The 23,817-nt window shown below is 40.0% G+C and overlaps 1 protein-coding gene across 1 annotated transcript; it reads right to left on the bottom strand.

The window, feature by feature from the left end:
- Positions 1 to 1,143: 1,143 nt before the first annotated feature.
- Positions 1,144 to 17,809, bottom strand: LOC116779997 (AN1-type zinc finger protein 5-like). Its single transcript, XM_032674516.1, has 5 exons — positions 17,659 to 17,809; positions 17,143 to 17,254; positions 16,227 to 16,324; positions 1,612 to 1,737; positions 1,144 to 1,310 (listed from the first exon to the last, which is right to left on the bottom strand). The coding sequence occupies exons 1-5, from the start codon at positions 17,807 to 17,809 to the stop codon at positions 1,162 to 1,164; spliced, it is 636 nt and encodes a 211-aa protein (XP_032530407.1). The 3' UTR covers positions 1,144 to 1,161.
- Positions 17,810 to 23,817: the final 6,008 nt, after the last annotated feature.

The following is a 23,817-nucleotide window of genomic DNA, read 5'->3' as shown; positions in this document are numbered from 1 at the left end:
GTGATATTACCAGACAAGCATCAGTAAACTCTACTGCCCTTTCTAGTTATTATACAAAGCTGTAGATAATGGAACCCATGCAATACACCCAAGAACACTACAGTCCTACACCCAAATACAATTAAAAATGATAAACCAGTCCTCCAAGAGTGGTTCCAGCTCCCACTTAAGACTACAGGAGTCACGTTGGGTATGATTTCCATAGCCAACAACTGTTACATTTAAAACTTTTCTTTTAATTGAAAGAAAGCTCCCAATATTATTTTGAACCCAGAACACACTGAATTTAAGAAGTACATGAATAATAAACTGCTCAAATACTTCTGCAACTTACACAGATGCATGTGTCACTTGATAGAGTTGCTGTGGTATGTCTAAAAATCCCACACATAGCTTTTCTTTTGTAAGTTAGTCCTGGCACGATATTGTGCTACGCAATGTTATTAGCTATGCAAGGAAAAGCAGACAAGTGTTGCAGGTCAGTTCTTAAGTTTCTAACAGGACATTTCCTTTGGGAAATTATTTTCATTTTCAAGATTCTAAAGTTAATGCTATCTGTTCCAAAATAGATTTCTTTTTACACATCTCTTTTTTCCCCCCATTTTTCTCATTGGAATTGCTAAATGACTTTTTAATTAAATATGACACCAACACTCATCTTACTGGGTGGTAGAGCCCTCTATATGTCTTATATTCTGCTGGAAAACAATGATGTGTGGAAAATAAAAGTAGAATAAGATTTTAAATGGATAGAAGTAGACCGCCAGCCTTTCTGGCAAATCCTTCTCCCAAACAGGCACAGTCTTTGGATAGTGATATACACCTTGAACAGCTCAAAAGGCAGATCTGCTGCAAACACGAAGTATACATCTGTTTGGCACATGTGAACTAGAGCCTGTCTTCTTTGCATGTGTCTTCCTGTGCAGGTTCTGACCTTCCAATCATATTCTGAGAAGAGCATATGTGTTTTCAAGGGCTGTATCTATCCAATTCTGCCTGTAACAAACACTCAAACATTCTGAAATATCATTAAGGCAGACAACGCTAAAATTAAAACTTTGGAGAACAAAAGAAAATGGCCATGCATCTGTTCTTTAATGCCTTCCTAGGGTATATTAAAATAAAACAAATAAAAGTCAGTCTTTTCACAAGTAGGCTAGTTTATATTCTCTGGATTTTTTCAGCTACCACAACTGGATTCTCTTTCCTGATTTTTGCTGCAGCTTCTGTTTTGTAATCATATGGACAGTTATGCTTGTCAGAATAACGGTGAAGTCCACAAAATAAGTTTCCACATCGGCAGTCAAACCCTGTGTAAAGTAAAGGAAAAGCAACTTCACTAGGAAACTTCAGACTTATGAAAGCTATAAATTAAGGGCTTAGCCATTACAAAGGGGGTATTTGCATCTACTGTAACAGATTAAGCGAAATGAATATTTTCAAATATCAGCTTTATTAAGGGATCTAACATTATGGATTTTGAAACAGCAAGAAAAAGTTTAATGCCTACAGCAAGAAAAAGTTTAATGCCTACAGATTTCAACATATTTAATCTAGTAAGAGACAACTAATCATATAAATCTATTCAATATTGACACAGTGCTATCATACCCGTAAGGCCAACCTTCTTTCTGCATGTGAAACATCTGTTCCTCTTTGGTTTAGGCAGTTCAGAAGCTTTCTCTTCACTCTGTGAAGTACTAGGTTGAGAAACTGATGGGCTTGGTTGAGTAACAACTGTTAAAGCAAGAAATAAAGGTTATTTTCTTCCTTTTCTTGACTTCACTAGCATGTTTGTATTTATCAACAGTAAATTCCCCTCTACTAAGACCCTGAAGTTTATTGTCTGAAGTACTAAGTAGAATAGGTATTCTATTAACTTTCCTTTTTTCTCTACAGAAAATGATCAAGTTTTCCCCACTGTTCCATCATCTAGAAAATACAGGATACCTAGTATTATCACCTGTATACACCGATATAGGTCACGTACACACAATATTAAAAGTAATATGACCCAGTTTAAATTAATCCAAAACAATAACAACATTGTCAAAGTTGTTGAACAGAGGGGATACTTGTGGAAAAGTCGATAGAAAAACATTTTAGAAACAAGTAACATTTACACGAATGCTTTTTTGTCATAGTACCAAGTTACTCTGCCACTAGAGTTGCCAAGTCAGATGATCTAAAACCTCAAACAGTACAACACCAAACTAGATTCTGTGATACATCAAGCATACTACTACAAACCACACAGCTCAAAAGACCCCTTGTTTCAGACACTTTTTTTCACTAATTTAAAGAAAAAAAATACATATTTACATTGGATATAAGTATCCTTGTACTATATTCAGCCTTAATGATCAAGCAGTTTGAGCTGAAATGGTTTATTTTTCAATTGCCTTTGTCATGAACACTTTTGGTCAAATTTGTCACTTTTTACTCAAGTTTATGCAGAATAAAAATGGGTCCTGTGAACTTCTGTGGATGTGTTAGTTTTCTCTGAAAAATTAATTTTTGTATCAGTTGTTTTTAAAATCCTTTTAATATTCAAATTAGTGCAGAGAAAGTCAAGCGAGATGTGTTTGTATACAAACTTTAACACATACAACCCAAAGAGTCTATCCCTGTTCAGTTTTCCTGGACACTCAGTTGTATGATTACAGCTGTTGTCTTAAAAGATAATGAGTAAGTTATAAAATACACTCCATAATTAACAATCGAGAATATAGGTTTAAAGGACTCACTTGTAACCAACTTCACGCATACAAATAGGATTTCTCAGTTGAGATCCTTTTGGACCAGTAAGCATTCCATGCTGAAAGTGGATTTTTTCCAAACATCATGAACCGCTTATAGTTAACTTTTTATTACCTTTATTATTAATACCTGCTCTTATAAGATTTTACTTGTATTATGTTCATATGCCTATTACTAACAACACAAAGCCTCACAGATCCGAGCCCAATTTCACAATTCACTGTAGAAGTTAACAAGGAGAGCCTCTAGAACAAGCAGCAGTCACAAGTATTGATCCAGAACAAGCAGCAGTCACAAGTAGTGAGGTCATGTTGCTGAGAACACAGCTGCGCTGGGCAGGGCACGTCTCAAGGATGAAGGACCACCGCCTCCCTAAGATCTTGCTTTATGGTGAACTTGCCACCGGCTGCCGCAAGAGAGGAGCCCCGAAGAAAAGATACAAGGACTCCCTGAAACAACATCTCAGCCTTGGCCATATTGATCAACATAACTGGTCTATTCTGGTCTCAAATCAGGAGGCCTGGAGACACACCATCTATAACGCTGTTTCCTTTGAGAACGCACGCAGGATCACTCTCGAGGAGAAAAGACAACGCAGAAAGAATTGTGTCCTGCAGAACATACCACCTAAGGAGTCTTTCTGCTGTGCCTTTTGCAATCGGACATGTCTATCTTGTATTGGCCTCATTAGCCACCAGCGTGCTTGTAACAAATGTAGATAGAGCCTTCCTAAATCTTTGTTTGCGAAGCCTAGCCATGATACTACTAACACAAAGCCTCACAGATCCGAGCCCAATTTCACAATTCACTGTAGAAGTTAACAAGGAGAGCCTCCAGTCAGTAGTTCATATTTCAGATTGTGAACAAGATTCAGTAGTGACAAACTTCCAGAGGTAACAAGGAACTTTCAGTGTTCATGCCCAAAAAGTCTTATACAGGAAAACAGTACTTTCTTATGCAATATGATAACTCTAAGTCCTAAGGAACAACTCAAGCTCTTTACTGACTTTATTTTTGAATATTCTACAGATCTTTCTAGAAAGTGTGAAGAGTTCAGCATCGACACTATTTTGCTAATTCTGAGGACAACAATACTATCCAGTCTTGGATATATGTTTTTTCCATATTTAAGCATGCTATTAATAAAAAGCAAAGGTATGGCACTACAATCATAACTGCTATTAATAATTTTAAGAGTAATTTCCACAACTGTTTTTTTAATTAAACAATTCCTTTGTCTTGACAATTAATATTTTCAAGATGAACAGGTATAGCCCTTTGAACTTGTCTTTAAACCCCAAGGAAAGTAGTGTTCAGTATCAGATAGTCTAGTTGAGAGCCTGTGACAAAAAAAATCAGGTAAAAGCACTGATACGACAGTGTAAGCCTGTTGGATATCACAGACCTTAGGTGACAGGCATTAAGAAATTGACTAAACATCTCCCAAATCAAGCAGCATGATCAAGCTCCTTTTTGATTTGTTATATTAACAGTATGTTTAAAATGAAATGCTAGTTGTAAGCTATGGCAGATGGAAAAAGGGAACCTTCCAATTCTCTCTCCCATCCCACTCTGGGGGAGTGAGCAAGCGAGCAGCTGTGCATGCTTAGGTGCCTAACAGGGTTAAACCACAACAAGCATTTTTGGTGCCCAATGAAGGGCTTGAAGGGTTTGAGATAAGGACAGATTTGACTGGAACATGCTAGGTCAAATTTATAGTTGTTAGTGCTGTTTAGTTAGTAATCAGCAGGCTCCTGAGCTTGCCATGGGCTCACTTGCCTGACTGTAAATTGAAGTGTAGTGCTCGTTAGTGGCTGCTTATCATCTTACTCTGCTGTGTCTGAGAACATTTTGATAACAGCAATGACCATGTATGCACATTGGCTGGCAGATGGCCAAGGCATTGCTGCTGTACTGGACAGGCTGGAATTCTGTATGAGCTCAAGTCAAAGGGACTGTGACCTGTGGATAAGTCCACATGGGAACAGGACACTGAAGCATCTGTGGCCATGGTTACATCTGTGCCACAGCAGGTATGCCTCAGAAGGGATTGTGGCCCAAGAAGTCCACACTGGAGAAGGTACACCTTGAAGCATCTGTGGCTGTGGATAAACCTACAACAAAGCAGGTAAACTCCTGAAGGGACTGTTGCGGTAGGTAAGGCCACACTGGAGCAGGTACATCTCTGAAGGGATTGTGGCTGTAGAAAAGGCCATGCAGGAACAGGTGCACCTCAAAGCAACTGTGGCTGTGGATAAGTCTGTGTTGCAGCAGGTATACCCTAAAGAGACTGTGGTTCATAGATAAGGCTCCACTTGGACCAGGCACACTCCTAAGGGACTGCAGTCTGTGAATAAATCCAAAGCAGAGGCAAGGTGTATTGGGTCTGGCTGAGCTGGAGTTCATTTCCCCACAGTAGCCCTCACAGTGCTGTGCTTTGCATTGGGAGCTAGAAAGGTGTGATAACACACCCATGTTTTGGCTACTGCTAAGCACAGCATCAGCACTGTAACATTCCTTCCTCAGTCAAGGGCAAGATCCTGGGAGGGGACACAAGTAGGCCAACTGACCCAAATTAACCAAAGGGATATTCCAGACCATATGATGTCAGCTCAGATATAAAAGCTGAGGCAAGGAGCAGGAAGGCAGGCATTCATTGTCTCCAATGGCTGCCTGCTGAGAAACCGTTATGCGTGCTGAAGCCCTGCTTCTCGGGAGTGGCCGACCATCGCTGCTCATGGGAAGTAGAGAATAAATCCTGCTATCTTTGTTTTGCTTTTGCTTTAAATAAACTGCCTTATCCCAACCCACGAGTTGTTTTTTCCACCTTACTCTCTCCCCTGTCCAGCTGGGGATTCATAGAGCGGCATCCAGCCAAGGCCAACCCACCACACAAGGGGAGGAACTCATTGCAATGTTAAACCCTATGGCCTGGTACAAAGGGACCAAGAGTAGAGATTGTAATGGATATGCCTTTAAACTGTTGTAACCTGTTATTTGAGTTGCATGTTATAGGACATTTATAGCAGGAACCACCTGAACCAGTGGAGGTCAAACCTCACAAGAAGTGGTGCAAGTGCAGCAGTGACCAAATTTGAGCTCACTGAGCCATCAAGACAAAGAGATAGTGTAGTAGATAATTTTGTGTCACAAAACAAAGATTAAAAACAAATCCATCTGAAATGAGGGTCAGGCCTAAAAGAGTTAACTGAGATATCTGGGCCTGGTGAGAAAGCCCCCCCTAACATCTACTCTGCCTGTGCTGCTAAGACTCGTTCTGTTCTGTTCACTGGATCAAAAACGTAGAAGAATACTAGAAGCAGTATACAATAAGCCTAGGGGTAATAAATTAGGATAAGGTAGACATTTGAATAGGAGAAACAGGCCTAGAGCCAAGGTTTTCTCCAAGTTTCAGTAATCGGGACAAGAACAATAGAAAGGTAGAGAGGTCAGAGCGAGAAAGATGAGAAAAAGACCCTCGACTTGAGGTCGAAGGTCGGATGTACCCCCAAAATTGAGTGCCAAAAAAGCACCACCCTAAGCTCCGCCTAGACTCCACCTATCATCAATATGTATAGATAGATGTTGCAATCATATATGTATAAAAATCATGTATGAAAACTGTATAAAACCCCTGATTTTGTGTGATACCTTCGAACAAATTTGTCCAGCGTGAGCTGGCTTGTTCCCAACATTGAATAAACAAATACCTTGCTGCTTAAAGATACAAAAGTCTCTGAGCAGTTAATCATTCCAAGGTTTTTCGGCATCAATCTAAGGGAAAATGTTACCAACTACTACAAATATATTTCCTCCTCAATATAAATAAACTGATGAGCGTTCACTGTCACAACCAACAACATGGGAACTAGAAAGCAATGATAATCCTAAGTGCAAAGGTCCATTTCCCAAAAGAGCTGCCTAACAGGATCCTTCCCCCACAACTAAAACACATTCCAAAAAAGAAAAGCTGGTAACATGCAGAAATGGGCAACTAAAAGGTCCCAAGACAAGATGGCATAGGTTCCCCTAAATCAGAATTAAAGTGTTCAATTTATTACTCTACACAGATAACACCTGCAAAAAGGAGGCATCCACCCACTTTTATGCCAGCAGAGTTAGATCTAATAATGAGTTTTAATAATGAAGTCTTCAAAGTTGCTTCTGATTAACAGCTAGAACAGGGACAACACCCTTTAACTAAAACTCACACATAAAAACAAACCCCCATTTTTCATCAAACTGTAGTTGTTCTGACATAACATTAGTAGCAAAATTCACCAGATACTATCCTGTCAACTGTTTGTCACAAAATGCTCCCCCTAATATACATGACATAAATTTTATGCCAGAAATCATACTGTGTTAATCATCAGGCAAAGTACTCAAAGTGATTGCCATATGACTGCCATGGAATAAATCACTAGATAAAAGCTGAAATGATGGTAGGAAAATGGTTGTTACTGTCACCTGCAGACCTCAGAATATCACCAGAATATGTTTTATTGCCTTAACAGAGGTCCTGTTGGCATGTAGCCCTCTGTTCAGCACCATGGTTATTTGTCTTGCCAACCACCAGCTCAGGTTACCAGATGAGGTTTGTTTCACTTCAATTTTATGAGACCAGCTCTCCTGCTACAAGGTTGAAGAACTTGGAAGCAAAAAGAAGTTTCCAGAAATTGACATGATTTTAAAATTTTATTAATAAGTAATACAACAATAAGTTAACCACAGGCATTGCAAAATGCACTATCATCAGGAACAACAAAACAGGCACAAGGGATGACATTCAGAGGGACCAGGACAAGCTCAAGAAGGGGGCCCATGTGAATCTCATGAGGTTCAACAAGGCAAAGTGCAAGGTCCTGCATCTGGGTCAGGACAACCCCCAATATCAATACAGGCTGGGGGATGCAGGGATTGAGAGCAGCCACGTAGAGGACTTTGGGGTACTGGTGGATGAAAACCCAGATGGCAAAGGCAGGGACTGAGAGAACAAATAACCATCCACTGTAGAAGATCAGGTTTGAAACCATTTAAGGAAACTGCAGGTGCACAAGTCCATGGGACCTAATGAGATGCATCCACAGGTCCTGAGGGAACTAGTGGATGAAGTGACTAAACCACTATCCATCCTATTTGAGAAGTCATGGCAGTCCAGTAAAGTTCCCACTAACTGGAAAAGGGGAAACATAACCTCCATTTTTAAAAACGGAAATAAGGAAGACCCAGGAAACTACAGACAAGTCAGTTTCACCTCAGTGCCTTGCATGATAGTGAAGCAGATCCTCCTGGAAGCTATGCCTAGGTACATGGGAAATAAGGAGGTGATCGCCAACAGCCAACATGGCTTCACTAGAGGCAAATTGTGCCTGACAAATTTGGTGGTCTTCTATGACAAAGTTACAGGATTGGAAAATATGGGAAAAGTGACAGAAATCATTTACCTAGACTCATGAAAAGCATTTGGTACCACCCCGCACAACATCCTTGTCTCTAAAGTGGAGAGACAGAGATTTGACAGACTGACCACTTGGTGGATAGGCAATTGGTTGGATGGTCGCAGTCAAAAGCTAAATGTCCAAGCAGAGACCAGTGCCAACTGGCATTCCTCAAGGGTCCCTATCAGGACCAGAGTTGTTTAACATTTTTGTCAGCAACACAGACAGTGGGATTGAGTAAGTTAGCCAATGAAATCAAGTTGTGTGTTGCTGTCAAAGTGCTGAAGGGAAAGGACCTGGACAGGCTTGAGAGGCAGGCCCGTTCAAACCTCGTGAAGTTCAATAAGGCCAAGTGCAAGGTCCTGCACCTGGTTCAAGGTAATCCTAAGCATAAACACAGGTTGGTCAGAGAACAGATTGAGAGCAGTCCTGGGGAGAAGGACTTGAGGGTGTTGGTGGATGAGACGATTGACATGATCCAGCAACATGCACTTGCATCCCAGAAAGTCAGTCGTATCCTGGGCTGCATCAAAAGAAACATGATCAGCAGGTCAAGGGAGGTGATTCTCCCCCTCTACTCCACCCACATGAGACAGCACCTGGAGAACTGCATCCAGCTCTGGGGTCCCAAGCATAAGAAAGACATGGACCTGCTCGAACAAGCCCAGATGAGGGCCACTGAGAGGATTAGAGGGCTGGAGCACCTCTCCTATGAAGACGGGTTGAGAGAGTTGGGACTGTTTAGCCTGGAGAAGAGAAGGCTATGGGAAGACCTTATAGCAACCTTCCAGTATCTAAATAGGGTCTAAAGGAAGGCTAGAGAGGGACGTTTTACAAGGGCATGTAGTGATACAACATGGGATAATGACCTTAAACTGACAGAAGGCAGGTTTAGATTAGATATTAGGAAAAAATTCTTTACTGTGAGGGTGGTGAGACAGTGGAACAGGTTGGCCAGAGAAGCTGTGGATGCCCCATTCCTGGAAGTGTTCAAGGCCAGGTTGGACAGGGCTTTGAGCAACCTAGTCTAGTGGAAAGTGTCTCTGCCCATGGCAGGAGGGTTGGAACTAGATGATCTTTAGGGTCCCTTCCAACCCAAACAATTCTACAATTCTATTATCATAAATCTGCTAGGATAAGGAACCGACCTTATCCAAGAAGTGCCTGAAAAATAAAAAGACAAACAAACCCCCCACAAATACAAGTGTTGCACTGTATATTTGGGAACATTTACTTCTCTCAGTCTGAAAGTAAGATGCATCTTCAAAGCAGACAGAGGAAGAACAGCAAGATTAATGATGATTAGAAGTAAGCCCCAAGACACAGCATGACAGTTGTTCAATCTACACAAAGAAATGCCCTACAAATAGGAAGAATAATGCTACTCTGACCCCACAGTGACTCCGAGACTTCTGAAAAAGTAATAAACACTGTACTAACAGGTTCAAGAATGATCCATCCCAATGAGCAAGAAATTGGGCAAAGGGGGCAAGAAACCTGCATGGAGGAATAAAGAACTGTCATTACTCAAGTACAAGCAGGAAACACACAGGAGGTGGAAGCAGGGTCAGGTCACTCAGAATGAATAGAGAGAGGTTGTCAGAGTAAGTAGAAATGAGACAAGGAAGGCCAAGGTCCATCTGGAATTAAATCTGGCCAAGGATGTCAAGAACAAGAAGGGCTGCTTCAAGTACATCAATAACAAAAGGAAAACAAAGGATAATGTGGGTCCGATACTAAATGGAGGAGGGACCCTGGTAACAGAGGACATAGAGAAGGAAGAGGTACTGAACGCCTTCTTTGCATCAGTCTTCACTGATAAGACCAGCTCTCAGGGATCTCTGACCCAGGAGACCAGGGTAAAGGAATGTCAGAAGGAAGACCTTCCCTTGGTCAAGGAGGATTGGGTCAGAGAACATCTAAACAAACTTGATATCCACAAGTCCATGGGTCCTGATGGGATGCATCCATGAGTGCTGAGGGAGCTGGTGGACACCACAGCAAGGCTGTTCACAATAGTCTTTGAAAGGTCTTGGTGATCAGGAGAGGTGCCTGAGGACTGGAAGACAGCAAATGTCACCCTAGTCTTCAAAAAGGGCAAGAAGGACCCACGGAACTATGGGTCAGTCAGCCTCACCTCAATCTCTGGAAAGGCGATGGAGCACCTCATTCTGAAGGCAATCTCTATCCAGACGACAAGAAGGTAATCAGTAGTCAGCATGGATTAACTAAAGGTAAATCATGCTTGACCAATCTGATTGCCTTCTATGATGAGACAACTACCTGGATGGATGAGGGGACAACAGTGGATAATTGTCTACCTAGACTTCAGCAAGGCTTTCAATGCTGTCTCTCACAAGATTCTCATAGGCAAACTCAGGAAGCATGGACTGGATGAGTGAATGGTGAGGTGGATTGAGAATTGGTTGAACAGCAGATCCCAGAGATTAGTGATGAGTGGCACAGGGTCTAATTGGAGGCCTATTCTCCTGGTGGTATTCCCCAAGGTTGAATACTGGGCCCAGTATTGTTTAACTTGTTCATCAATGACTTGGATGAAGGGGCAGAGTGCCTCCTCAGCAAGTTTGTTGATGACATAAAGCTGTGAGAAGTGGCTGATTCCCCAGAGTGCTGTGCAGCCCTTCAGAAGGACCTCAACAGGTTGGAGAGATGCATAGAGAAGAACCTTCTGAAATTCAATAAGGGCAAATGCAGGGTCCTGTACCTGGGCAAAAATAACCCCATGCAGCAGTACAGGCTGGGTGTGACCTGCTGGAAAACAGATCTGCAGAAAAGGATCTAGGGGTCCTGGTGAACAACAAGCTGTCCATGAGCCAGTAGTGTGCCCTTGTGGCCAAGAAGGCAAATGGTGTCCTGAGGTGCATTAGGAAAAGCATTGCCAGCAGGTTGAGGGAGGTGATCCTGTCCCTCTACTCAGCCCTGGTGAGGCCACATCTGGAGTGTTGTGTCCAGTTCTGGTCAACAGGCAAGAACTGATGCACAGGAAGTTCCATGTGAACATGAGGAAGAACTTCTTTACTGTGCAGGTGACCAAGCACTGGAACAGATTGCCCAGAGAGGTTTTGGAATCTCCCTCACTGGAGATATTCAAGAACAGTCTGGACATAATCCTGTGCAATGTGCTCTAGGATGACCCTACACGAGCAGGGAGGTTGAACCAGATGGTCAAGTATGGTCCCTTCCAATCTGACCCATTCTGTGGTTCTGTAACTACTTTCAAAACTGACAGTGATTTTCCTTACACAAACCAATACAGTTGGAACAATTCATAAAGGACCGTATCCTACGTGAGGGACCCATACTGGAGCAGGTAAAAAATGCAAAGAGGAAAGAATAGCAGAGAACAGTTGTGAACTCACTGCAACCCTCCATTCCTCCTGCATCACTCAGAATATAGAGGGAGGAGGTAGCAGAGTCTGGAAGTGAAGCTGTGTCTGAGAAGAAAAGGGTGAAAGGAAGGCATTTTTAGTTTTATCTTTGTTTCTTACCATCATGTTTAATTTTTTTAATTGACAATAAATTAAATTCAGAAAGGGCTACCAAAATAATAACAAGGTTTTAGAAGCTTCCTCTATACCCAAACAAATTAGCTAAAATTAAACCCTATCAGTTTAACAAAATGCATTGACATCCACAGTAATAGGAAGCAGTAAGCATTTCAGTGAAGAGTGAAATGTTTGAGAGCATTAAAAAAAAGTTTTAAGCATTCTAACTACTTTTACATTAATGTAATCCCCAACTCCTACCATGGAAGAGTTGGTAAAAATAAAATAGAAGAAGGGATAAAGGTAATAGAGAGCATCCAAAAGTCATCAGAAAAACCCACTGCACTTCTGCAGCACCAGAACTGAAGACTATACTACAAATTACCAAATTCTTGTGCTGCACATTAACATAACTGACTTGCATATAAAGTTTGAGTCAATGAAAATGAGACTGACAGTATTTATTATGCTTTATCAAGTTTGAGAATAAATATTTTATTATTCAGAAACTGCAACTGCTATGCTGATCTAGGTGTCCATGATAAAAAGCTGAAGAATAAACTGTATATTCAATTTGATGCCAAAGAACTGGGATAAAACTATTCTGCAGCATATAATTAATCTCTCACATGCTCAACAGACACACTGAATATTTTTACTCTTACATCAATATAACAGATCCCCCTGTTTAAGTACCACACTGAAATATGGTTTAGACTGGCTGTCATTGAGGCTTAATGCCTGTTGCACATCTCTCAAAAAGATACAATAGCATGGTATTGGCAACAAGCACAAGACCAGCAGTTTGGTCCTCAATCTTATTTTTCAAGATAGACAGCTTCAAGACTTCAAAGAGATTATTAGCTCCATTTCAGAATTGTTTCAATTGGGGGCTTCTACTCAAGCTACAGCAGAGATGTAATGGGAAGACAATTTTGAACACAAGACAAAGTTGATATATCTGATGATTTTATTGACAGCCACAAAGGAACTGTCTACATTTAAATATTATAGCCATGTTCAAAAACAAATCAGAATCAGATATTAAAACAAGAGGCGAGCAATATAATTTATGATCTTGAACATTCAATATCTCATAAGATATTCAGCATATCACTCAGAATATTATCTGCAACACACTGTATTTCATAGCTACTGGTTTTATCTGTAATACAAGTGAGGGCAACCCATAACACAGGGTCTCAACCTGCATGTAGGACAGCTGTGGTGTTGGACACTAAAATAACTCATCATATTGGCTTGGTACAGAGCCGAAAGACAAGTGAGCTAACCATCATCTCATTAATTTCATTATATGGTAACTTTCATGAATGGAAAGGGTAACCTACAACATGGATGGAATAAGACTGTAAGTTAACAATGTTTGTGGAAGATTTTTTAACATTTATTTTACACAAGACCATATACATTCCAAGTTCCAGTTCACCTTCTTCATAGGCAGCACTACTGCACATCTGTGGCTTCAGTGATACCTTACCACATTGCTCTGTAAAACAAAGCTATTACTGGGTTCAGAAAAATAAAGATTTTGATATGCATGCTAGACTAATTAAATCTGGAAACACTAACAGCTCTGAGAGGGGATTCATTCAGAAAGGTAGTGACCCACAAAAGCCCAAAAATGCTAAAATACACTATGACTTGATACAATATGATTATTTAAACATACTTGTTTTCACAACAACAGTTTGGTTTTAGTGCTCAATATGTAAGTCAGCTCTCTTGTATGGATCTTTTATTACCACTTAAAAATCTGTTTAAACAAAACAGATTTCTTCAAGGCCTCTACTATGCCTCACCAACTTGGTAATGGTATTGCTCTGATGTGATAATCAACACAAGGGAAATAAAGGAATTAGATAAGGTTTTTTGCATTTAATTCCTATAAGTTAGCAAGGAAAAAACCCCACAAATACCAACAATAACTCTAGAATATTTCAGGTATATTCTGTCTTTGGTCAAGACTGAACTAAAATCCTTAATTAAGTGCAGAAGTAGATCAAAAGCCTATAAAATGCATGATATAACTAATGTTCAATTATGAATTGGAGTTTTGATATAAAGGTATTTATATTTCATTGACTTCTATACAGTTCATCAGATAAGCAACTGAACACATGCCACAATTCAATTACAAAACTACAAGCAAGAAAGTTGAACTAAGAAATTACAAGTTATAACAAAATATAGCATGTTAGACATCTAAATTACAACCAACTAGGCCAGTTACACCTGTCATGCCTTTCTTCCTTCAAATGCTAAGATATGATTCATTGCCTTCAGGCCTGATTTGTTCTGAATGAGAATCCAGGTTACAACCTCAATCTGGGAAAAACAAAAGAAAATACAAGCCTGTTAAGCTTCATTTTTGTCAACTTCAGAACCCTTTGGAATCAGACGCTTAAAATCCAAACAGCAAGTGTATACTTTCAGTCCACAGAATTAAAGACAATTGTGCAGACCTAACTATTTAGAATTTTGACTTGCAGAATAAAATGAGCCTTCATAATGCTTAAGAAAAAAACCACAAAACCTACTTTGCTTCAAGGCTACATTGTTTGTTCCAGACCTACCATCTGATAGACATTTATGAAATTCAATTGCCAGGATGAGACTACAGATAAAACTAAAGTACTTTCATTAGCAACATCATGATAGGCATTATCTTGAAGAATTACATCTCAGAAAATATTAGCTTTGTTTTATGAGGTGACATTAATTATCTACTCTACTATTGTTTCAGCTCCTCCTCAAGAGAGACCAACACATATTGGATGCTGCAGAAAAAGAGAAGGGAAAAAAATGGAACTAATCCAAACAGAATAGGGATTTATAAAAAGTTGAGGCCAGCTTTTTTTGACTGCAAGACACTTACAGGATCAATGTACTAGTAAATACACCACGTGTTTGCTATATCTTAAATGTCTGATAAAACCTTTGTAATTTAAAAATAGTATACAAAGACACTATTCTGTGCTGTCTAAAATCTGCCCTCAACTCGATGAACTTCAGCTTTTAGATCAGCTGAAGACTGTTTCACAAATTTAAGGATACATACTAAGGAAGACAATTTTGTTATAGAAGGTTTTTTTCCAAACATTTAAATTCCATAGTAGTTTTCCCAATGATCTCTACACAAGCTTTAACAAAGCTTTGACTGGTTTCAACCAGCAAGATTATTATCTTGAGTTGCTTTTAGGGATTTCCCCCCCCCCATTCTAATCAATAGAGTGCTGTGTGACACTACCATTTAGTTGCCTTATGAGAAAATGGATATTTAGTCAACAGAAATAGAAGACTGCCCTTTAGAGTTGGCAAAATGACAAATCCCTATTAGCAGTTTTAATTAGACAAAATTCAGATATTACTTGACCACTGCTATGTTTTTCTTTCCTGCCTATCACTTTTTCAGGTAGCAATTCATAACAAGACAATATGGGTTTATAAATATTGTAACAAAGTATAAATTTCTAAGTTACATACAATAACTCTCTTCAGATAGCACAAGTTACAAGAAGCTGAAACATGTAAAAATCTCCTCAGTCCATAAATAACCAAAAAAGAATATAGTAAAAGCAATTGTAATTTAGTTCATGCCACAATTTTAACCTGACTTAATTAAAATAGTAAAAACTATGTACAAACACTGAGCAATTAACTGTCAGCTGTAACAGTAGTCTTATTGATAAATACGCATCTATACAGTGTTGAGGGGTACCTTCAGGAATTTTCAACACAAAACAAGTAACTTTATCTTCAGTTGTAGCAAACAGATTTTCCTATTAAAAATCAGCTTTTAATGTTTTAAGACTGTTTCAGAATTATTAAAATTAACAAGTATCAATACCTATAGATATCAAACAAGTACATTAAGATACCCATTTGAATAAACTGCTATATAATAAACATGAATACACTCACTTTTTAAAATTGAACATTCTTACTAAGTGATTAGTGTCATAAGTATTCTATATCCACAGAACAGCATTTCAGTTATATCTACTGATTACTCAATAGTCCAAGAACCTTTAGCAGTCTTCATTAGCATTTTAAATCAAGTATTCCCTTATTCCCTTCTGCCCCACACTCATCCTTCTGTAGAATAGAATTTAAGAACTCTGTTCTTCAAATGCAATAAACCATTTTGATTGCCACAAGTCAGCAGAAACTGTACTGCTAGACTGTATAAAGAAATCAACACTGACTTCAAAATTGAACATCTTGAGCCCAGATACAATTTAAGTGTCTTACTTTTAAAAATGAAGGTTTGATAGCCAAAATGCTCCTCAAGTGTCAAAAGTTATGTACTAAAATTGAACACGCCTGAAAACTATATTCTGGCACTAGTAATTCTTGATCCTGAGGGTATTAATACTCAGGAAGCATTCATAATTAACAGTTCCTCAAGACAACCACCACAGAGAAATATGCCTACTTAAAAGAAAGTTTGTCAGCCTCTGTTAAGTCAGTTGTATCCAGTGTTACTCTGCAAACATACCTGGCTCAATCTCTGTTTTTGGTGATACTTTCTCCTCTCTTGAAATGCTCATTTCTGTCATTTGCTGCATTACAGGCAAAGCGGCAACAAGCACATTTCTGTTTACATACAGTGAAATGGGTGATTACATTAGTTTGGAGTACATAATAAGAACTTAAACTGTCAAAATCCATCAAACTACCCGATCAGTTATTATTGATATATGTTCCCATGTTCCTGACCTGTACTTTGATCTCTCTTCCCTAGAAGAAACTAGGCAAACTGTAGTAAATATTTCCCCAGATAAACCAGAAATGTCCTTGTAAATGCAGTAGTCCAACACCAAACATTATTTAGTTCTCATTTATAAAGATTCATAAAGCACTGTAAGGTGCACTGTCACTTTTTCCTCTGCAGAAATTCTCTGTAATAGGGCAATTTTACTGCAATGTTACCTTAACTTGCTATATACTCACAGTTCATTCAAACCTCAAAATAATTACCTCTATGTGGTGAAGAGTCTAGAAATCAAGTCTTATGAGGAGCAGCTGAGGGAACTGAGGTTGTTTCACTTGGAGGAGGCTCGGGGGGAGCCTTATTGCTCTCTACAGCTACCTGAAAGGAGGTTGTAGTGAGGTGGGGGTCAGTCTCTTCTCCCAAGTAAGAATTGATAGGACAAGAGCAAATGGCCTCAAGTTGTGCCAGGGGAGGTTTAGATTAGATATCAGGAAAAATTTCTTCACCAAAAGGGTTTTCAAGCATTGGAACAGGCCGCCCAGGGCAGCAGTTGAGTCACCGTCCCTGGAAGGATTTAGAAGACTGTGTAGACATGGCACTTAGGGACAGGGTTTGGTGGTAGACTTGGCAGTGTTAGGTTTATGGTTGGACTCAATGATATCAATGGTCTTTTCCAACCTAAATGATTCTATAGTCTTACCTTGATTTTCCAGATGTGCTACTAGCAGTACCTTCACACTGGCTTAAGCTACCATCTGCTCTCTGTACAGATGCAGAGTCTGAGGTAGGACTGTTTGAACCACTAGCTGCCCCTATATAACAGAAATTTGAGAAGTTAATTATAAGCAAAGTATAGAATACAAGTTAGTCAAGTAGTTCCAAATACAGTTATGAACCATTTCCAATCATTCCTCATTCTACTGCATCTTCTTAATTAAAGATGGACTATATTGTTAATGACCAAAACACAAGGATTATATAAGAAGACAATTGTAGCAGCAGGTAAGTAGAAATCCAAATTAAGGTTCAACACCAAGTGGGCCATAATACATCACACAAAAAAGCATTTTTATTGTGATTTAAAGTATCCCCTTTGATATTCGTAGTTTTAGTATGCAGCAATCAGATCTCCTGAAATACATTCTGTGATTCCTCTCATCACCTATACATAATATTTGCAAGACACACACACAAAAAAAATGTCTCAAACCTTTACCCATTGGGCTGATTCTATCACTATTCTGCTGTCGCTGAAGATGTTCTTTGTAGCAAACAGAACACATGCCATTTGTTCTAGGATTTCCATAAAATCCACATCCTGTACTACACAGCATGGGCCCTGGAGTCTGGTTTGTCTCTTGAGCCATTTCAGTGCTGTAAATAAAACCAAGAACTGCATTAAGAACTGGCATTTCACCAAAATCCATTACAGGGTTATAGAATTAAAGTAGGTCTGCTTACCTTGCCCACAAAAAGTGATATCAGCATTTTTAAAGATGGCTATATCAGCATTTTTAAAGATGGTTATATGGATGTTAATATATAATTCAATACTTCAATTGTATTGATAAGTAACATTGTCAGGAACATCTAAGAGAGGTAAAAAACATTATCATAGTTTAGTGGGTTAACCTTGGTTGGATGCCAGGTGTTCACCAAGCTGCTCTATCATTCCCCCTCCTCAACTGGACAGGTGGAGTAAAGGACAATGAAAGGCTTGTGGGTCAAGATAAGGACAGGGGAGATCATTCACCAATTACCATCACGAACAAAACAGACTCAACTTGGGAAAAATTAATTCCATTTATTACCAATCAAATCAGAGTAGGATGAGAAAAAAACAAATCTTAAAACAGCTTCCCCCCCACACCTCCCTTCTTCCTGGGCTAAACTCCACTCACGATTTTTCTATTCCCCCACCCCTCCACCCCCCAGCGGCACAGGGAATGGGGGTTGTGGTCAGTTCATTACACATCTCTGCTGTTCCCTCCTCCTCACATTCCCTGCTCCAGTGTGGGGTCCCTCCCACAGGAGACAGTCTTCCATGAATGTCTCCAACATGGGTCCTTTTCCACATGCTGCAGTTCTTCACAAACTACTTCAGTGTGGGTCCCTTCCACCTTTTCTTTCAATGGAGTATAGTCCTTGAGGAACAGACTGCTCCAGCATGGCTCCTTCACAGGGTCACAAGTCCTGCCAGCAAACCTTCACCAGCATGGGCTTCCCTCAGGGTTACAGCCCCTGCTCCAGCACCTGCAACACCTCCCTCCCCAATCTTGGTGTCTGCAGAGTTGTTTCTCTTACATATTCTCACTCCTCTCTTTCAGCTGCTGTTGCGCAGCAGTTTCCCCCCCCTTCTTAAATGTTATCACAGAGGTGCTATCACCATTGCTGATGGGCTCAGTTTTGGTCAGCGGCAGGTCCATCTTGAAGGTGACTGGCATTGGCTCTGTCACAGGGAAGCTTCTAGCAGCTTCTCACAGAAGCCACCCCGTGGCCCACCCTGCTATCAAAACCTGGCCATACAAACACAATACACACAGTAATACTGAGAAGCAATATAATTATCAGACACCAAACTGTGTGCACAGGTTATGACCAACTTGAATTAAATGGCTAACAAAAAATTTATTAACAACCTCTGAGCACTTACAGCATAGAAAAAACCCCACCAAACCACAGCTAGATGGGTAGAACAAGCAAGACCAAGTTTGGATCTACTAAACAGTTCTGGTAATTAGCATAGTTTATCTTTGTAGACTCCAAAAGGACTGCTCCACTTTTTCAGTAATGGTGATCTTGCATCATTCCGATGCTAATCCCATTATTAGCAGTTTGTACTTTCACAAAATTTGTTAAACAGAACAAAAAAAATCACTGAAGGATGTGCAACAGTCATTTTAAGACTGTATTTTATATCTGTAGAGGATGTTTCTATAACAAGTCCTTTAACTTTGCTTAAATTGCATACAAAGCCCAATACTAAATATTAACTAGCAACAACATACATACAATAGGCCCTCAAAACAGATGATCCAAAAGCATTTCTGAAATAAGCTTAGACCAGATCTTACTCTTCCATGAAAAGTAAAACTATTTTAAACTGTTGTACACATTAATTTACACACCCCATGCATTTCCAAAGAGCCAGTTAAATCTTTTGTCTTTAAGATAAAGGTAGACTTCTGCATCTCCTGAAGGTAGATAATTCTAACCCTCATCTCTGCCATCAACTGCAAAAGTTAGGAATAAAAATATTTCACCTTCACTGGTAGTTGACCACTGCAAAACAAGGCTAGTAGAAAAACTGATATAGTAACCAAATCCTTAGTTCCCAATGTCAATAAAAGTACAATACAGTAATCAAGCCATCTACTACAAATTGAGGACACACTTGTCCTCCAAAAATTTATATGTAGTGAAAGTACTGCCTATAGCATTTGGAAACATTTTAGTGAAAACTCCAGATTACTGCCTTCCTCTTTAAGGGCAGCCACAAAATAGGATGTTTGTCTCCTGATGCTCATGAAAACTCAAGCATACCAAATGTTAATTAACTCTAGTGTATAAAGAAATACTTTTTATAACTTAAAGCCACACTACAAGCTGTAACCATATATCTCAACAGTATGAGAACTGTAATTGACAGCAGCATTTGTCTAGTTAATCTAAACTTCTAGGATCAAAGTAAATCAACAGCTGGAGAAAAGAGTAAAATCAATCTGCTTGCCTGCTGGTGGGCACAGGTCTTCAACAGTTTATACCTTTGTTTCAGTACTACAAACTCGGACTTATTCTGATATACCTCTTAAGAAATTGCAGTTTTACAGCCATACACCAATCAGTGGATACAACAGGAAAACTAAGACTTAAAAAAATTACTCATCTTTATTGTAGCTCTATGTTATTATAACACAAATAAAGACTGTACTTCTGCCCTTATTATGTGCAGGTACAGTCAAAGCACTATCAAAAGTGCTAACACATACACTATCACCATCAATCTCAATTAACTTGCTCCACTTTCAAATTAGCATGTTTCACCACCTACTAAGTTTAGTTTTAGGTATTAATGCTGGTATTAACATATTACAAACAAGAGTCTTTATAGCTCTTTGTCAGCACAGTCCTTCACTACTTGAAATACATGCTGCTAATTAAAAGATCAAGTTGTTATCCAATGCTTAAGAAATTCTGTTTTTTCACTCCTTAAGGTCCAGGTATCACCTGACTAGGTTATAATACACTTTCCAGAATTTAATCTAATAACCAGGACACTAAAATATGCCATTTAATATTTTGAATCAACAGTGAAAGTGAGGTTTTCAGAAAAGACAGATTACAGACTTCTCCAATTCTTCCCTACAAACTTTTCTACCAAGATCACTAAGTACCTAAGGCCTTACAATTTCAGTTCTACTACTCTGAAAAACAAGCTAATACCACTGTGTATCTGCTTTCCCAAACTTTTCTTAGAAACTTGGGTCACATGGTTGAGCACATTAACTTCTGCCTGTCACAAGGCTGCAGTGTGACAGACTAATCTAAAGGCTCAGACACAAAACCTTGTCAACAGGGGCCTCAGAAATCAGCTCCTATTTATATATCTGAAGGCTGCCAACTCGAACAATCCACAGAACTGAAGCAGCCAAGCACTGTAAGAGAAAAATATGAAATTCAATTAACATGACTACAGCTTCTTTTCTAGAGGAAAAGGGAGTGCAGATACTTAACTGCCTCATGATGCTGCATTATCTCAGACATTTTCATCTCTATTTCACAGCAAGAACAAAAAACTGGCTATGATCAGAGACCTAACATATTATTACACTCTCACGACCTTACAAATACATTCCCCAACCTTTTAGTTGAGTGATTATAACCAAACCTTTGCAAAAAATATAATGAACTCTCCTAGGCCCAAAAAGAGCAAGTCTTAACTCTCTGAGATGCCCATGTTTAACCCTGACCTCCCAATATAAAAAGGAACTATTTTATTCAGCGTGTTAAACAGTAATTTACACCACTGACCTTCACAGTTATTGGCAAGTTTACCCAGGCAAACTAAAAGTGGAACATAAATACTTTGTTATTATTAAAGTTAACAGTCTCATAACTAAAACATCTTTTTAGTTCCAAATAACAGCAGATATTTAGATTATTTGAGCGGCAAATATAATTAAGCTTTCATGCACACCAAGTGCACTTTCAAGAAACTACAACTTAGGAACTATGTGAAGCGTATAATAAAAGTGCTTCAAGTTACCCTAATATTTCATAGACTCATAGAATGGTTTGGGTTGGAAAGGACCTTAAAGATCACCTAAGTTCCAACCCCCCTGCCGTGGCCAGGGACACCTCCCACTAGACCAGGTTACTCAGGGCCCCATCCAACCTGGCCTTAAACACTTCCAGGGATGAGGCATCCACAACTTATCTGGGCAACTTGTTTCAGTGTCACACCACCCTCACAGTCAAGAATTCCTTCCTAATATCTAATCTAAACATACCCTCTTTCAGTTAAAAGCCATTCCTCCTTGTCCTATCACTCCATGCCCTTGTAAAAAGTCCCTCTCCAGCATTCTCAGAGGCCCCCTTTAGGTACTAGATTAAATTAATTACTTAATATAATAAAGGGAATACAAATACTAATTTTAAATCAATAATAAAACTTTAGAATTGAGTCAGTGATGAGGCTAAACTGGCTGGTTAAATAAATACTTATTTATCTGAATATCCCCGTCTAGAAAATGGACCATAAAAAAAACCAAACCCAAACCAAACAAAACCAGCAAGGATATTCCAGGTATATGCCTCTCTAACAGTGTTCTAGGTGAAGCAAAAAGAAGAAATAAATGCGGATCAAACCCAGGCATTTCCCAGTGACAATTAAATGCAGCTCAGTAATCCAGACAAAAAGGGAGGCACCACCAAGTGCTCAAAGCGTGGTACGTTTTAGTCGCCATTGCCTCCACAGACCCACGCCCTCTCCCAGGACACCAAAACACAAAAGACATGGAAGTTGCCAGCCTAAGGAGGTAAAACAAACAAAAAGCCAGCTCCTCTCTCAGCGAGGACCGAGGAAGCCTCATTGTCTCGCTCCCTGTCTGCCCCACTGAGGAGGGAGTAGGGTGTACGCCATCCTGGCCCGCGGCCTCCCACCGCAGCACCCGTCACGTCAGAGGGAAAGAGTCCGCCAGGTAAAACGATAGACGCCCTGCCACTTCTCGCCTCGCGAAAGGCAGCAATAACGCCTCGGGGAGGCCCAAGCACCCCTCGCGCCGCTCCTCTGGGCACACCGCCACCGCGCTAACAGCTCTCAGAAATCAAGTCCACATCCTCCCCCTGTCACCCTTCAGTGTCCGTGTACCTGCTCCAGGCAGGGGGTGGAGCGAGAAACCCCACGGCCGATGTCGGAGACGCTGCAGATGGCTTCAGACTGTTTCTAGGAGAGCGAAGGGCAAGAGGACGTGGGACACGAAGCTGGTGGTGCCACCACCACTTCCTTTCTGCGGCAGCGGCGCGGAATGAAACGCGCGACGCACAGGAGAAAGACGAAAGGAAGGCGCAAGAAAAAGAAAGAATTGAGGAAGAAGGGTGGAGGAAGGAGGGACCTGAACCCGCCGGTCCGCTCGCGTCAGCTCCGCCTCCTCCTGGCTGTTGCTGAGGCCTACACGCCAGCGCGCTCCCACGCGAGGGGAAAGAGAGGACGAGATATTTGCGAGGCGGCTCACAGTACCGCCGCCTTTGCCTGCGGAGTCACGAACCTCCCCCTCCCCGAGACTAGGGACTATACAGGAATGGACAGAGACCCCGCACGTCATCTGCTCTCCCAGTGGTGGGGAAACGGAAGGAGCAGTGACAACCGTCTCGCACGGCTTCACCCCGCCCACGGAAGTAAGATGGAGCTGCGCGCAGAGAAAACAAAGCCTTTCCCCCTCCACTTGCCCTAATAACAGACACCTCCGCCCTTAATTAACGTTTCCATTTAAACTTGAACCTGTAGTGGTGTCATAGGTGAATTATCAAGAGAAGACATCGTTGTGGGGTTAACTAAAAGGGTTTTATTAATGATTAAACGAAGATCAAATGATAATTAATGATTGAATAAAAATTAAATAAAAATCAAATGATGATTAAGCAATAATTGAATGGTAATTTGAGAATGATTTGACAACTATTTAAATAATAATGATTTAAACAATAATTTAGACAGTGGTTAGATGATGATTTTGATAGCAGTCAAACACTCTAGTACTTACTACACTTTTAAAAAGTAAACTACAGCTGGATATATAAATGTTGCTAGCATACAGTATACTTTTAGGCCTAATGTAAAATGTTGCTTACCCCATTATAGATATCAGATGCTGGG

This window comes from Chiroxiphia lanceolata, chromosome W (assembly GCF_009829145.1).
Source record: "Chiroxiphia lanceolata isolate bChiLan1 chromosome W, bChiLan1.pri, whole genome shotgun sequence".
Classification (NCBI taxonomy): Eukaryota; Metazoa; Chordata; class Aves; order Passeriformes; family Pipridae; genus Chiroxiphia; species Chiroxiphia lanceolata.
The sequence above is the reverse complement of the archived record's forward strand: the minus strand, read 5'-3'. Positions and strand labels throughout refer to the sequence as shown.